The sequence below is a fragment of the Euprymna scolopes genome, chromosome 3 (genome assembly GCF_053919585.1).
Source record: "Euprymna scolopes isolate OS-2025 chromosome 3, ASM5391958v1, whole genome shotgun sequence".
Lineage (NCBI taxonomy): Eukaryota > Metazoa > Mollusca > Cephalopoda > Sepiida > Sepiolidae > Euprymna > Euprymna scolopes.
This window is the reverse complement of record NC_136484.1, coordinates 121,500,791-121,517,140: the sequence shown is the minus strand read 5'-3', so window position 1 is coordinate 121,517,140 and position 16,350 is coordinate 121,500,791. Positions and strand designations below refer to the sequence as shown.

At 35.2% G+C, this 16,350-nt stretch overlaps 1 protein-coding gene across 2 annotated transcripts in view; it reads right to left on the bottom strand.

Moving 5' to 3' along the window:
* The window catches only part of LOC145258239 (cubilin-like), a 1,360,229-nt gene that overhangs the window by 539,903 nt on the left and 803,976 nt on the right, over positions 1 to 16,350 (bottom strand). For both annotated transcript variants that reach the window (XM_080116206.1, XM_080116216.1), the window contains exon 5: positions 3,072 to 3,224. In XM_080116206.1, coding sequence (XP_079972332.1) covers positions 3,072 to 3,224 — 153 coding nt within the window. The remainder of the gene's footprint in view (positions 1 to 3,071; positions 3,225 to 16,350) is intronic.

Genomic DNA, 16,350 nt, shown 5'->3' with positions numbered 1-16,350 from the left:
AAAAGGAAATTGTGTATGACTGTATGTAAGAGATAGAACAAGTTGGAGAGAATATGACAAAGTATAGATAATAATAGTATGAGTGAAATGAAGTAAGGAAATTAAAAAAAATGAAAAGGGAAAATGAAACACAAAGGGTAATGGAAAGGAAGACAGCGACAGAAAAAAATGTCATGAAATCCTAACATAGAAAACAAGGAAAAGGGATGGCAATAAGGAATAGATAATAGATGGCAGTGATAAAGGGTGAGAAGATAACGATGGTAAGCATAAGTGTGAAGAGAAAGGATCAAATTGATAGGCCAGCGCGCGAAGGAGGCTGACGGGGACCAGGAAAGGTCAGCGCGCGAAGGAGGCTGACGGGGACCAGGAAAGGCCAGCGCGCGAAGGAGGCTGACGGGGACCAGGAAAGGCCAGCGCGCGAAGGAGGCTGACGGGGACCAGGAAAGGCCAGCGCGCGAAGGAGGCTGACGGGGACCAGGAAAGGTCAGCGCGCGAAGGAGGCTGACGGGGACCAGGAAAGGCAAGCACGCGAAGGAGGCTGACGGGGACCAGGAAAGGCCAGCGCGCGAAGGAGGCTGACGGGGACCAGGAAGGGCCAGCGCGCGAAGGAGGCTGACGGGGACCAGGAAGGGCCAGCGCGCGAAGGAGGCTGACGGGGACCAGGAAAGGCCAGCGCGCGAAGGAGGCTGACGGGGACCAGGAAAGGCCAGCGCGCGAAGGAGGCTGACGGGGACCAGGAAAGGCCAGCGCGCGAAGGAGGCTGACGGGGACCAGGAAAGGCCAGCGCGCGAAGGAGGCTGACGGGGACCAGGAAAGGCCAGCGCGCGAAGGAGGCTGACGGGGACCAGGAAAGGCCAGCGCGCGAAGGAGGCTGACGGGGACCAGGAAAGGCCAGCGCGCGAAGGAGGCTGACGGGGACCAGGAAAGGCCAGCGCGCGAGGAGGCTGACGGGGACCAGGAAAGGCCAGCGCGCAAAGGAGGCTGACGGGGACCAGGAAAGGCCAGCGCGCAAAGGAGGCTGACGGGGACCAGGAAAGGCCAGCGTGCAAAGGAGGCTGACGGGGACCAGGAAAGGCCAGCGCGCAAAGGAGGCTGACGGGGACCAGGAAAGGCCAGCGCGCGAAGGAGGCTGACGGAGACCAGGAAAGGCCAGCGCGCGAAGGAGGCTGACGGGGACCAGGAAAGGCCAGCGCGCGAAGGAGGCTGACGGGGACCAGGAAAGGCCAGCGCGCGAAGGAGGCTGACGAGGACCAGGAAAAGCCAGCGCGTGAAGAAGGGGCAGGGGGACGGTAAAGGCCAGCGTGCAGAAGGGGCAGGGGGACGAGGAAAGGCCAGCGTGCGAAGAAGGGGCAGGGGGACGGTATAAGCCAGCGTGCAGAAGGGGCAGGGCGACGAGGAAAGGCCAGCGTGCGAAGAAGGGGCAGGGGGACGGGTAAAGGCCAGCGTGCGAAGAAGGGGCAGGGGGACGGTATAAGCCAGCGTGCAGAAGGGGAAGGGGGACGAGTAAAGGCAAGCGCACGAAGAGGAAATTTAGAGTTAGATAAGAAAATCGTTGACAACGAACCTGAGATGTTCAATGGAGCGAATTTGAGAGAAAGACAACGGAAGTTTATTGGGAGAGAACGAAATAAAAAGCAAATTCAAGAGAACATTAAAAACAGGACGCAAATTAGAAAGATGGAATATAGAAGGTAATCGTAAAATGAATGCATAGAATGGGAAAGTGAGGATTGAGTGAGGATAAGATATCGATTGATGTCCAAAAAGCAAAGCCAATTGTTTCTATGACACTTTCCTAAAACAATAATGAAAGACGTACAAAAAACAGACATAAAAAAATAAAGTGTAAAGTTTCTCGCTTAAATAAATTACGTAGACTATCGTTTTACACATACTTAGAATTTCTCTTCATTCTTTCCATTTAAACTGACAAAATAAAAACTGCTTTTATATCTTAATTATACCACAAAACGCATGATATATATATATATATATATATATATATTTATTTATTTATTTCCAGGTGAAATATACATCAGAGGGTAAAAAATCGAGAGGATCATTGCTGTGCTCATATAAGATGGCTAAATGATAAAGTTGTTTCATTAGTATATATACTTATTTATACACACATTATTTGCTTACACAATTGCAAAACCTGTTTCGGCCATAACTCTTGATCGCCAGATATCTACAAGTTCAGCGTCTTTTCTTGACGCCTTCATTACTTTCTGAAACTGAACACCCCATGAGACATATTCAAATCACCTAAACACGTGGTTAAGCGTTAATTTTTTTTATTCATTTATGCATGTTTATTACTATTTCTGAATCAGATGGACCCCAACCTAAAATTATCAAGTTTTAATAGACAAATATGCACATTTCAATAACTCATACGCACACATTATATATATACTTAATTTACTCACATAAAATTAATATACGAAAGTATAGATTTATGCGTAAACTTTAAGTATTTAATTCAAAAGTGCTCAATACGTAGGTAGAGCTAGTTAGTAATTTATAAAATATATATGGCGATTAAGCTACACTGAATATTCCGCGTTTCATCAACTCTGGGACTCTTCAGGCTTATGCGCATAAGCCTGAAGAGTCCTAGAGTGGATGGAACGCGGCATATTCAGTGTAGCTTAATCCCCATATATATTTTATAAATTACTAATATATATATATATATATATATATATATATATATACATACATACATACACACACCCTAGTAAATCTTTGAAAGTAATTTTAATATGAAATAATATTGTATTAAATAAACAAGGATTTTTGTAATAAATTAAAGTATTTGTTTCTTAATACGTTTAGTAGAGATCAGGTTCCATTATATGGACCCAACAACATTTATTTCAACATGATTTTCTTCTAAATCCATAGTAAAAGATAATTCCAAGTTTCGCTCATTTGCCCGTAATACTAATGCAGAAGATAGCGAATTGGTTCATCGGTATTTAAATTAGGATTGCCGATCTTATAGTCTGCACCTCATGTGGTATAGAGATTAGAAAAGTGAAAAGAGAACAACATTTACTTACCACTATTTGTTGATTTATATTTAAGCGAAAATCCTTCTCTTTCCGTGTCTGCGTCCGTATGGAAATAAATGTAAGCATAGCGCCCGATGTTATTGACATTGATGGAACTTTTTCCACACCTGTGATCTAGTAATTCGCCCGATCGGTCATAACCTGAAATTAAAATAGAAAAAAAATAAACGATTATTCTTTTACAAAAATGATACAGAAATGGTTTGAATATGACGGCTCCCCACTTCCCTCCCTGAAATGGTTCCGACATGACGCCCTCCCCACTTCCCTTCCAGAAATGGTCCGGACATGACGCCCCCCCCCCACTTCCCTTCCAGAAATGGTCCGGACATGACGCCCCCCCCCACTTCCCTTCCATAAATTGGTCCGGGCACAACACCTTCCGCCCAGCATCCAGAAATGCTTCGGATATGATGCCCCCCAGCATCCAAAAACTGTTCGAACATGACGTCCCCCCACGTTCAGAAATAGTTCCGACATGACACCATCTATCCGTTCAGAAATACTGCGAACATTACACCCCTCCCCTTCAAAAATAGTTCGGACGTGACGCATCTCCTCTCCAGAAATTGTTTGCTCATAATAACATGTAACCAAATAAGATCGGAGTGACTATATCGGCTGAAAAGTGCTAATATAATCCCAGATTAAAACAGTAGTTCACATAATCTAAATAGATAAATTAAAACTAGTGGAATTTATACGCAACTACAAATAAACAAATAAAATCATTTTTCTTCTTAATAAATTATAGAAAATACGCGAATTCATCGATACTATGAAGCAAAATGTATACTTATTAAATGTAAAATACGTTTAATTCTGTAGGTCTACAGCGCTTGAATCAATATTCTCTTTGTTACATCGTGTGCATTAACTGAAGATTGCCAAGCTATTTCTATGACTAATGTCATTATGAGAACCTACAACCTTTGTCACAGGTATCGGTGAGCGGCTGCGAATGGAGAAGAGTAGAACGCTCAAATAAATTCTCTATGGTGAAAGTTGTTGAGGTGAAGCGGCTTCGTCATAAACTAAATAACATTTACTGAATTGGTTGAAGGACTTATGTACTAGCCTGCGTTACTCGGGTGGTTGGTTGGTTGTTTTTGTTTTACGGCATATCAATCTTTTCGGGTTATTTTATGCCGAATCCAAAGATTTTGAAGAAATATTTTTTAATAGAATATATTTGTTGTTTTCAAGTCGGTTTCTACTTAACCCATAGTTGGAACCCTAACAGGTACTACAACTCCGGGTCAAAATGGACCTGGGAGCAATGCCAATTAAAGGGCGGCTCCACACTCCCCAAAGTCCGCAAACTGGGGCCTCACCACTGGATATAGTTTAAGGTCATATCCAGGACCTGCTCGGGTGGAGATAGTGCTGAAAGTCTGGTTTAGAGAAAAATTAATTCAACACATTTGAAAAGTTTTAATTTACATCTCTATACTGAAGTGGTTTTTTTACGCTTTTAATTTAATGTCCATTAATCAAAAATATTAATGTTCCGTTTTACGATTTAATTTTGAATTTTAATTACTAAATTTGTGTTCGATTATAAAATAATTAACTGAGGACAATTGTTTTAAAATTATTATGCCATAACAATCTTCTAAGAAATTAAAAGCTATTTGCCCAGATCAAAAGATTATAGTCCTTCTGTCTGATGCGCGGACAAATGAGGTAATCAGGCTAGATGTATGTTTTCTAATTTTTAGCATTTTAAATTCGCTATGATCTTTCTAATGCGATGGCCATCGTAACTTTGTTCCTAGGAAGATTGGTTATAATTAAAATCATTTGTTTTGACTTTGTTTCTGCTCCGCGAACAGGGGAAAATAAAGATATAGTCCCTTTCGAGAATTGATTATCTTCCTCTCCGGAAACCTTAAAGTTTCCTTTTCCCATATTAAGAATGTCGCGTTTTATCCACATAATATCTAATTATCCGACCAAATTGACAGCAGAAACCGGAAGTCAGAAACAGATGACCATCTTCATTATAACGCTGATATTTTACGAAAGATATGGAATCAAAATATATTTATAAAAGTAAAATATTGATTTTAAAATTGTCGATAAACAGCCTAACTTTAATATATATATATATATATATATATATATATAGTATCATTCGTGTGTGTGTATGTATGTAGACTCAGATACAGCCCACAACACTAGACCGATTATGACCAACATTGACATGATGGTCACCGACCGAGGGGTAGTACGCACCATTTTTCAAGATAAAGATCAAAGGTTAAGGCCATATATGATGCGGCTCTTCATAAGACTTCCCTACCTAGGAACGGTGTACACCAAGTTGGGGTTCGCCCCTATTCCGGAGGCCAACAATATGGCGCCGGCTAACTTCTTGTGAATTTGAATTAGATCAACTTCCTATACTCCAATTTCCTCAACCAATCTTGATAAAATATGACACGATAATGGTCCCTGGCATAGGCCAAAATTTATTGTACTATATCTTTAATTTGACTTTAGAAAATAACGCTGCAAAAAACAATGTTGCATTAAGGATCTTTTTTTCTGGAGATGCATATAATTCTTTAAAAAAAAACTAAGATAGTACGTTCCCATTTCAGATACACAGAAAAGATGTCATTGTGATTCTAGGTAATTGTTTCAATTTTTATGCGTAAGAATATAAGTGTAAATTTTGATATAACCTATTTGCTTTAAAGTTCATAGTTGGATTCCAGTCACTTCAGGAGATACTTAAAAATGTTAAGCATCTTAAGCAATAGTTGCTCTTACAGCATCCAGGGGTGTTCGCGGAGCGGGTACCGGTGTGTACAGCAAAGTCTCGCGCAAAGCAGGTGTATCTTTATTAGAAACTAGCAGTTCCGCCCGGCTTTGCTCGGACTCTATGTACTGTTCATAACTTTATGAGCATATGTATATATTAAAAAGTGTGCATATGTACGGTAATGCCTCATATAATAGGTTTCATTAACTACCATAGAGAAACGTTGGTAGAGATCGCAGTCGTCAATTTTTTTTAATTTTTACCCAAATTTTTTCCCCTTTTGCGATCAAATTCAATTTAAATATTTGACCCATGTCCAAGTAACACACATCTAAAATTTCAAGTGTTAAGACCCAACATTTGCGGAGGAGTTTGGTAGAGTACGTAACGCTCAATTCTGTAAACTTTGACCTCTTGCCAGACAAATTTTCGCCCAAAAACTGATTAAAAAGCTTGCTGCATGTCTGAATACCTTTTATGTAATATTTCAAATGTTTAGACACAAAATTGGCTTAATAGTTTGCTAGAGATCGCAAAGGTCAGATCCTTTAAACTTCGACCCCTTGGCAGCCAACTTTTTGGTCAAAACCGATTAAAAAGCTTGCCCTATCTCTGAATACTCTATGTAAAATTTAAAATATTTAGACCAGAAATTGTCTGAGTAATTTGGTAGAGATCGCAGAGGTAGATTTTATTTAAACTTTAACCCCTATTATGAACCTTTAACATTTGTGGTGGGGTCAAATCAAGTTATTAAGTTAGATCCATGTCCAAGGAAGCTATATCTAAAATTTCAATTGTTTATACCCAAAATTGGCGGAGGAGTATGATAGAGCTCTCAAAGGTCAAATTGTTTAACTTTGACTCTTTAATACCCAAATTTCTGGCGGAAAATGAATTACAAAGATTTTTCCAAATCTCAGTATCCTGTATATCAAATTTCGAGTCTGTAGACCAAAAATTGACAGTTATTGCATAAGAAAATGTACACAGGCAAGTTCACTTTTATATATATCTCTCATAATGTAGGAATTTTAAATTTTGATTTGAAAAAGTTAAATTTCAAATATAGAAATTTTATTGTATGCTAGACAAAGAATACAGTATAGTAAAATGTATTTCCTTAACCCATGAGTTTTCGAGGTTTATACACCTCCTCGGAGGAAAATATTAGTATATATATAACGATACTCTCGTTGAATCCGACGTATGAGGTACACCACAACAACTAACTTGTTTGTAAATTCACACAGATGATTTGTTTACAGTGGTGCAGGTTTTGTGTAGAACCAACCACGCTTTTAGGTACAACTGCTAATCTCAGTCGGTGCACTGGCTGCCACAAAACAGGACAGACCTCCGGTTTTACATCAGTGTTCATTCTTCTGTATGCATGTCTAAAAGCCTAAGAGTGTATCTCTCCCAAGGGATTAAACGTGCCTTCATATACCATCCTGGAAACAACGTTCTTGCCCGATACATATAACACCAAGCATTCTCAAATGGTTACCCATTAAGTACTGTCCAGCCACATCGTTGCTTAATTTCGGTGATCTGGTGGGAAGCGGCGTTTCCGCATGATTATGTCGTGTGTATATATATATATATATATATATATATATATATATATATCTCAAAGATTGCTTAAATGTTATAAAAAACAATGTAACTACCATACGGATTATTTCAGATTCTTTTTTTTTTTTAAGTTATTGAGTTCTTAATCTTCTGATGAGCCAGGGCGAAAAATATTCAAATTAAATAATTTTGATTGCTTCTGCGCTACGAAGCAGGTGCTCTCAAGAATTGTACATTTTAATATGTGAAAAAAAAAATAACTAAGATGAACAACATCTTGGAATTGGGAATGTAGACTTTTCGTCATATATATAAAATTGATCCAAGTTGGATAATAATCTCAACATAAGCGAGTCTAATCAAGCATACATGAAAATGTGACGAAAATTGAAGTGCATTAAACGCCTGGCAAAAGCCATAAAATACGTTGATGATGTCACAAAATGTATGCGTTTAAATTTTAAACGTTTGTTCCAACGCAGGTCTAACCAATCACAAGATACTTCAGACGCACACTTAACCATGCAAATTATCAGGTTATGAGCAGGTTTACCGGTATGCAGTGTGCTAAGTACTGCTATGTTCGTGCTGGATTGGGCGAACATACAAAAGTCCAGGAAGAAAGAAGTTAGCGGGCAGCACTCCAGCAATCAGACACCTACATCCGCTTTTCCTGTAACACATCCGGTAAATCGCTTATCTAATTCGATGACCACTGCTGGTCCGCTTTTCGTCGATGGCTGTCCGGAATAGCCATACTCATTTAAGGAACCCGCAAATACCATGTTAGACAGGCTAATGAAAAGCACGCGTACATGTTAGCGTCGAGTGATATTCCTCCATTATTCCTTTCTCGTTAATATTCATTTTCCTCAGAGAATCGGTCTGATGAAGGCGAAAATCGCATTGACTTGAATACTTTAACGTGCATTAGTGTATTCGTATGTACCAAATGCCATTTAAAAAGTAAAGTCCCCATACTTTTTTAATCTCGGAATGTTGAGCCATTAAAATGAACAACCTTCGGTGTTGCAGAATCTACCTTTCTACGTAGTCACCACCATTCTCAATGCACTTTTACCATGAATAAAATGACGCATATTTGCTTCTAACAGGTTCATGAGAGAGGTTTAGTTCTTAGAGTCTCACACCGTAAATATCTACAACAGAGATGAATAAGTTCAGTCATCATAATGCAATGTTAATCCTTTTCTAATGTATTTAGGTGGAATAAAAATATGAGGCATTCCTTTTGGAACACCCCTCGTATATATTGATAAATACGAAAACAAATTGTGAATTTGTAAAATAAATCTTCGGAAAATATAGTGTAAAGATCAGAGAAATGTATTGGAGCATGGTAACGGTACATTAGAAATTTATATTTTAAGTGCAGTATATATATATATATATATATATATATATATATATATATATATAGTTTTAAATAAAATACTAGGCGGAAGTTTCTCGAGAGCGCTTTCGGCTATCATCTCGTCAGGAGTAAATCGATAGCAATCTAAATAATATTGTAACGAAAATAAAGAGTTTGCCTTACATCCAAAATAGTAATATTGTATATCAGTTTAGATGCCAGTGCGATGCTGGTTATGTTGGGCGAACATCCTTGCACCTTTTGACTCGTATAAACCAGCATGTTCCATCGAAGATCAGACAAGGGAGGATGGGGTTTGGTGGTCTCCCTCCTTCTGCAGCCTTGGACTCTGCTATTGGCCAGCATTTGGTTGACAACCCGTGCTGTGCCGATAGATATAAAATAGATTGGTTCGAGGTGCTACATAGAGCGGACTCCAAAAAACATTTAAAGATTTTGGAGGCCGTCTCTATCGCGGTGCGTCAACCTTCTTTGTGCCGGCAAAAAGAAACATCAAACGCATTGTTTCTCTTTGGGGAACTTTGAATTTTTTCTCCCGCTTTTTTTTCCTCCGTCGTTGTGCCAATATTTTTAATCGTTTTTAAACGTAAATAAATTTAATTAATGTCCCCGTACGTTGGCACATTAATAAGTTCCCCAATAGAACTCTTTATTTTCGTTACAATATTATTTAGATTGCTATCGATTTACTCCTGACGAGATGATAGTCGAAAGAGCTCTCGAGAAACTTCCGCCTAGTATTTTAGTTAAATCTATATACAAATTCTGTACCTCTAAACATTTATTTAAATATATATATCCTAGCATGAGTGCCCGGCGTTGCTCATAGGTGTATGCTGAGCAAAAAAAAAAAACAAGAAAAAACCGGTCAATTTTTTTTTCTAACTTTGATCCCTATTAGGACCCCTTGACATTTATTGTTTTGGCCCCAAATCAAGTTATTAAGTTAGATTCATGTCCACGGAACAGATATCTAAAATTTCAAGTGTTTAGACCAAAAATTGTCGGAGGAGTTTGATAGAGCTCTCAAAGGTCAAATCGTTGAATTTTGACCCCTTAATCGCCAAATTTCTGGCCGAGAACCGATCACATCGATTTTTCCAAATCTCAGTACCCGGTATATCCAATTTCGAGTCTGTAGACTTAAAATTGACAGAGTTATTGTGTAAGGAAATGTAGACACACAGATACTTTCACTTTTATAAATATATAGATTAGTTATAACAATACACCAATTTATCTAGTTTTTGACCTTTCATTCCCCTAGAGAATCGTCAAACTAGCATTATAGACTGAAGATTCTGTATTAAGAAAGCTTAATAGTATAAAACTCGAAACTTTAAAATTGTATAGGTGACGAACGCTCGCAAGAACCATACGGAGCAAATTAACTAAAATGGCGAAATGAAGAACTAATCTGAAAATATTTTTGAAGATGAAGATCAAAAGTTTAAAGTGTTTATAATCGTCTATTGATTTCCTTTGAAAAGTAAAGTTTAAAGTTTCGAAACTCCATGAATTAAGGAAATAATCTCTACTGCATTCTTTGTTTTGATCATTTAATGATTTCGTAACTTTAGCCATTTTTTTTTATTTCATCATTTAACCTCTTGCTATGTTATTCTATCCTAAATATTGAGAATTTCTTCAGAATGATTTAATCTGTGAACATTCATAATTTTATGTTTACATATAATATATTACATCTCGTGCGACGAGAAAAAACGGCATAGTGTATCGGCTGTATGAACCACGTAAGGCATTTTTTCTATGTTTTTAAGGTGAGCATCTGATCAGTAAGTGACTAAAAATGTAGCAAATACATAATTTTGCAGATTGTTAGTCGCGAACCAAACATTATAATAGTTACCTTTTAAAAAGCAATAAATTACTGAGAAAACTTGACATTTGAAGAACTATTATATTACAATATAAATGATTTGGAACAAAGACATTCATTGAGCTTGCACTTTCCAAAATTTATATATTTTTTTAATAGGCGCACTGTTAATGATTATTTCGAATCGATTACGATTGGATATATATATATATATATATATATGAAATGTGGTGGAAATTCTACACCTGCCCCTGTGTATGTATAATATATATATATATATATATATATATATATATATATATAATACATGTGTATGTATAATATATATATATATATATATATATATATATATATATAATACATGTGTATGTATAATATATATATATATATATATATATATATAATACATGTGTATGTATAATATATATATATATATATATATATATATATAATACATGTGTATGTATAATATATATATATATATATATATATATAATACATGTGTATGTATAATATATATATATATATATATATAATACATGTGTATGTATAATATATATATATATATATATATATATAATACATGTGTATGTATAATATATATATATATATATATATATATATAATACATGTGTATGTATAATATATATATATATATATATAATACATGTGTATGTATAATATATATATATATATATATATATAATACATGTGTATGTATAATATATATATATATATATATATATATAATACATGTGTATGTATAATATATATATATATATATATATATATATAATACATGTGTATGTATAATATATATATATATATATATAATACATGTGTATGTATAATATATATATATATATATAATACATGTGTATGTATAATATATATATATATATATATATATATTATACATACACAGGGGCAGGTGTAGAATTTCCACCACATTTCAAATGCATCACAGCTTATACACGTCAGTCGCAAGAAAAGCATCTTTAAACGTTGTCACATTTCTAAGCCAAAGCAACCATTTTTACCTAATGTGGAAATTGTTTTCTTTTTATTCCCATTAAGACATGCCGTTAGTGTCATTCAATACAAATCTATTTTTAAAGCATATTTGGCAGACACATTTCTCTCTAGAAATGCGTTTCGTTGTAATTTCGCCGTTTTTTTTATTATTTAAATTATTTTAAGCATAAATTGCATGACTCAGGAACAGAGCAGAGTTTTCACTCTGCATTAGACACACACAGAAGTGGGCGATGAACTAAAATAAAAAAAAAAAACAAACGCCAGAATTATTATCCTTAAGATAAGTCCATGTAATCTGTGCGGTCAATGATCTAAACTTCCTTTTTCAAACAAAACGAAGTACGTGGTTAATACAGATTCCATTAATACGTTTTTAAATGAAATTTCAATCCATATATCTATAAATATGGATATTTCTTTGTGCGTCTGTGTGTGTACATTTACCTACCAAATTATTATGTCAATTTTCAGTCTAGAACCTCGAGATTTGACATAAGGGGTATTGAGATTTGGGGAAATTATTTTAATCAGTTTTTCGCTAGAAATTTGGCTTTCAGGGGGTCAAAGTTCAACGATTTTACTTTTGAAAACTCTACGAAAGTCCTCCGCCAATTTTGAGTCTAAACACTTGAAATTGTAGATGTAGGTTTTTTGGACTTTTTAATTTGATTTGGGCCCAACACAATAAATGTTTAAGGGTCAAAATTGGAGTCAAAGTTTGAAAAAATAACCTCTGTAGTCTCTACCAAATCACTCAGACAATTTTTGCTCTAAACATTGTAAATTTTACATAAAATGTATTCAGACATATGGCAAGCTTTTTAATCGGTATTTGGGCAAAAATTTGGCTGCCAAGAGGTGAAAGTTGAAAAAAAAGCTGACCTTTCCAGACTCTACCAAACTTCTCCAATTTTGGGTCGAAACACTTGAAATTTTAGATGTAGGTTACCTGGAGATAAGTCGAACTTATATATATATATATATATATATATATATATATATTCACATAATGTTATGATCAGTACATAGGGTCCGAGCAAAGCAGGGCTGAACTGCTAGTAATATAACAAAAATGTATTTAATAACTAAACAATAATGGTATTATTAAAATTCGCTTGTTGAATTAATTTGGTAACTGATGAAAAATACTATCACTAAATGAAGTACGTATACTTGTGTGAACAAGACTCACTAAGTAAAACTTATGAATTTTGAAATATCACTGCCAGGCCTAAGGGTGGGGAATGTGACTACATTTAGTTATTTTTCTGGATAGAGTTAAAAAAAGAAGCGCTTAGTAAGAATTTATATCCTAAATTTTATGAAATTTTTACGGTACTAGACATTAAGTGCCCTGAATTTCTGTTTCGTTGATGTTTTTTAAAGGGGTTTTACAGGACAAGCTATGAGCATGATTGCACATAAAAAATTCAAATAAATATGGAGCTTTAAATTTAATTCTTAGTCTTTAGATACTGGGCAATCTTTAGATTCAAATTTCTTTTTACGACTCCATCTTAAGTCTTACAGTTTAGATTTTGTCTATGATAAAAAAGGAATAGATTAGATTACAACTGGAATAAGACTTCTAGATATAAGGTGTAGTGGTATTCGGATTTTAATCTTAGTAAGGGACATAAAATTTTACAAAACTGTTCCAGTCAGAAAATTAATTTTTCCCATTCTGGGATCGGTATCCTTGTAATTAAAACTAAGTGTGACAGATCGCCTGATGCGGTGACATCGAAGACATGTTATTTTTAATGTATGCACAACGGACAGACTGACGGACATTAAAATGCTCTTATAGGGATGTATATACGCAACTACAAACATTACAAACTATTAATATTAATTTTTAAAAAAAGAAGAAATTCACTCAAAACACTAAATCTAAGCAGATATCGCACAAAATTATCTTGTCGTATTATCGGGGTTTGTAAGTGATAAACATTTATCAATTTTTAACTGGACCATTTTTCTTATTTCTTTTTGATAATCCTTTGATAATGTATATTAGGTTAGCAATGAACCCCTCAGTGCGAGTAACCAATCTTATATGAAATCTTTATCCAATATCACATTGCTTCATTGTCTTGACTAGTTTTTGCGATTAAATATTTCTTTGTTTAAATTATACATCATTTTATTTACAAATCTGATATCCAGGCAACGACATATACTTCTACTACTTGCACATAATATCTACTTATAAATACTCCCAGACGAAAGCCGCGGGATTTAACTGTGGGATAGCAATTTAACCTAGATGAAACGATGTTAATTATATACCATTAACACACACACACAATCAAATAATACTGTGATTTTTAATCAAGTTTTCCTCCTATAAAACCCAACTTTAAATTAAAAATTCTGCCGGTGTTTGAACTAAATGTATACTAAAATAGAGTTGTATCTTAATAACTAGTTTAGCCGAATCGCTATTGCTTCGCATAATTCCCTACTTTAAATACTTAAAATATTGATCTAAAATACTTTACACTTTTGTTGTAAAGAAACATTTTTACTCATTCATATAAAATCGAAACACTAACAGAAATTTATTTTTTTTACATGTTAGTAAACAGATAAAAATCAATTTGACGTTTCACTTGCGATTCAGGAATAGACTACAGCTTATTAATAGAGTCGTTCTCTCTACAGAAGGGGACACTTTAACACTAAGGTTTCACCAAGAAATAAAGCTGGATAGATAAACATAAATATATTGTATTAAAATCAAATTCTCGAATAAAACAGTTAATAAAATGTACCCTTCCAAATACAACACATGAATTAACTTTGCCACTGATATAGCGAGCATATACATGACAAGTATAATATATATAAGCTGGCAGCCCCTCGTTTCCCGGTCGTACAATACTCTTAAACATATTTTAATTTATGCAGATTACGTATGTATTATGAGAATCAATCCTTAATTGATTATTATGTATTACGAGAAATAATGTGCCCACTGGACTAATTCGACAAAAACAAAATATATTAATGATAATGTCGTTCATCAAATTCCGTCTAAGTGTATTTACCACATCATGTCACCTGATATTTAGGCTTGACGATAAAGGCCCTAGAAATGTCACTTCTGATTAATGTTTGATTTTAAATATGCAAACGAAGAAATTATTTGCAGCGATTTTAAATGATCCTCTTTTATCGTAGATTTAACTCCTTAATAATAATAATAATAATAATAATAATAAAACATTGAAATAAAATGAGGTACACCCAGGATTGACAAGGGGATCATACGATTTGTAGTCGAATGCTCTACCACTGAGCTATATCTCCATCAGAAAAGTGTCGTTTTTTTTCCAAGAAGAAATGATTTGCTGAAATTTTATTATCTCCCTTGATCAGTCTAACGTAAAATCTTCCGTTGTAAAAATATTGTATCTATAAGAGAACAATGCAATTTTTAAGATCGGACTTTTTCGATTTTCGATATTTATCGGATGAATTTATGTACAAAACATTCACAAGAACACTGCCAGAGGTAAATATGGCTTGGAGTAAAATTTGCAAACTATAGTTTCCGAATCAGCTGAGCATATGAGGAAGAACCTATCGCACACACACAAAGTTACTTCTATAATAGAAGAAGAATATAAAATATCGGGAGTTCGTTGTATAAAGTTGAATTAACTTGAAACACGACGTGTTTACAGTTATTGCAAGTCTCTCCTACGCATTTAGTCATTTGAAAGAGAATGAAACAAAAAATGAATATCGGAAATACGTTTAATTCGACCTGTACTGTAATAGTCTTATTATAGATTATGGAATTTGTAATGCATTGCTCAAATCTTATAAGATCTATAAACATGATCTAAGAGCAAAATGTAAATTAGGCTAGTAAAAACCAAATATTGATAAATTCCTATTACCAAACTGATAATGCGGCTATTGTGTATGATGATATTTAAATTTATTTTTTGCGTGTAAATAGCTTTATTTTGAAATTTGATATTTCGTAATGTTTTTAGCTGCGTCCACGCCTCCCTAGAAGAGACCCCCATCTGTTAGTCAGTCAATCACGCATAAGATCGTACATCAGAGATCATCCTCTCAGCACGAAAAAACTAAAAATCTTACAAAGTCGACATATTTTGCACTCTACGAGGAGCGTTTCAGAAGTAATGCCTTCTATTTTTTGTTCCACCAGAATAAATCAGACGTGATTGTTACAGATATAGACGGTGGAGATTGTATGAAAGCAGCCGCTGTCGTAGATGCGCATCAGAAGATGCGTCATGAAATTCCTTCATGCAGAAAAAAAAATTGAATCGATCAACATTCACCGGCACCTGTTAAACATTTACGATACCGATGAAGTTTATGACCGTTCAGTTAGGCGCTAGTTTCGTCGATTTCAGAGTGGCGACAAAGATATGAGTGACAAAGCGCGCTGCGGATGACCATGCACAGCCATTAATCCATAGCTGGTAAGAGTGCATTGATAACAGATGACTATATAGAAAAGTGTCGCTTGATCAATGGTACCACCCTCGTCTTCGTAGCTCTGAAACATTCATTTTCGTTAAAAATTAGGATGTATTACTTTTAGAACAGCCCTCCTTGATTATAATCTAGAGAATAATACATGTACAACAGAGGAATA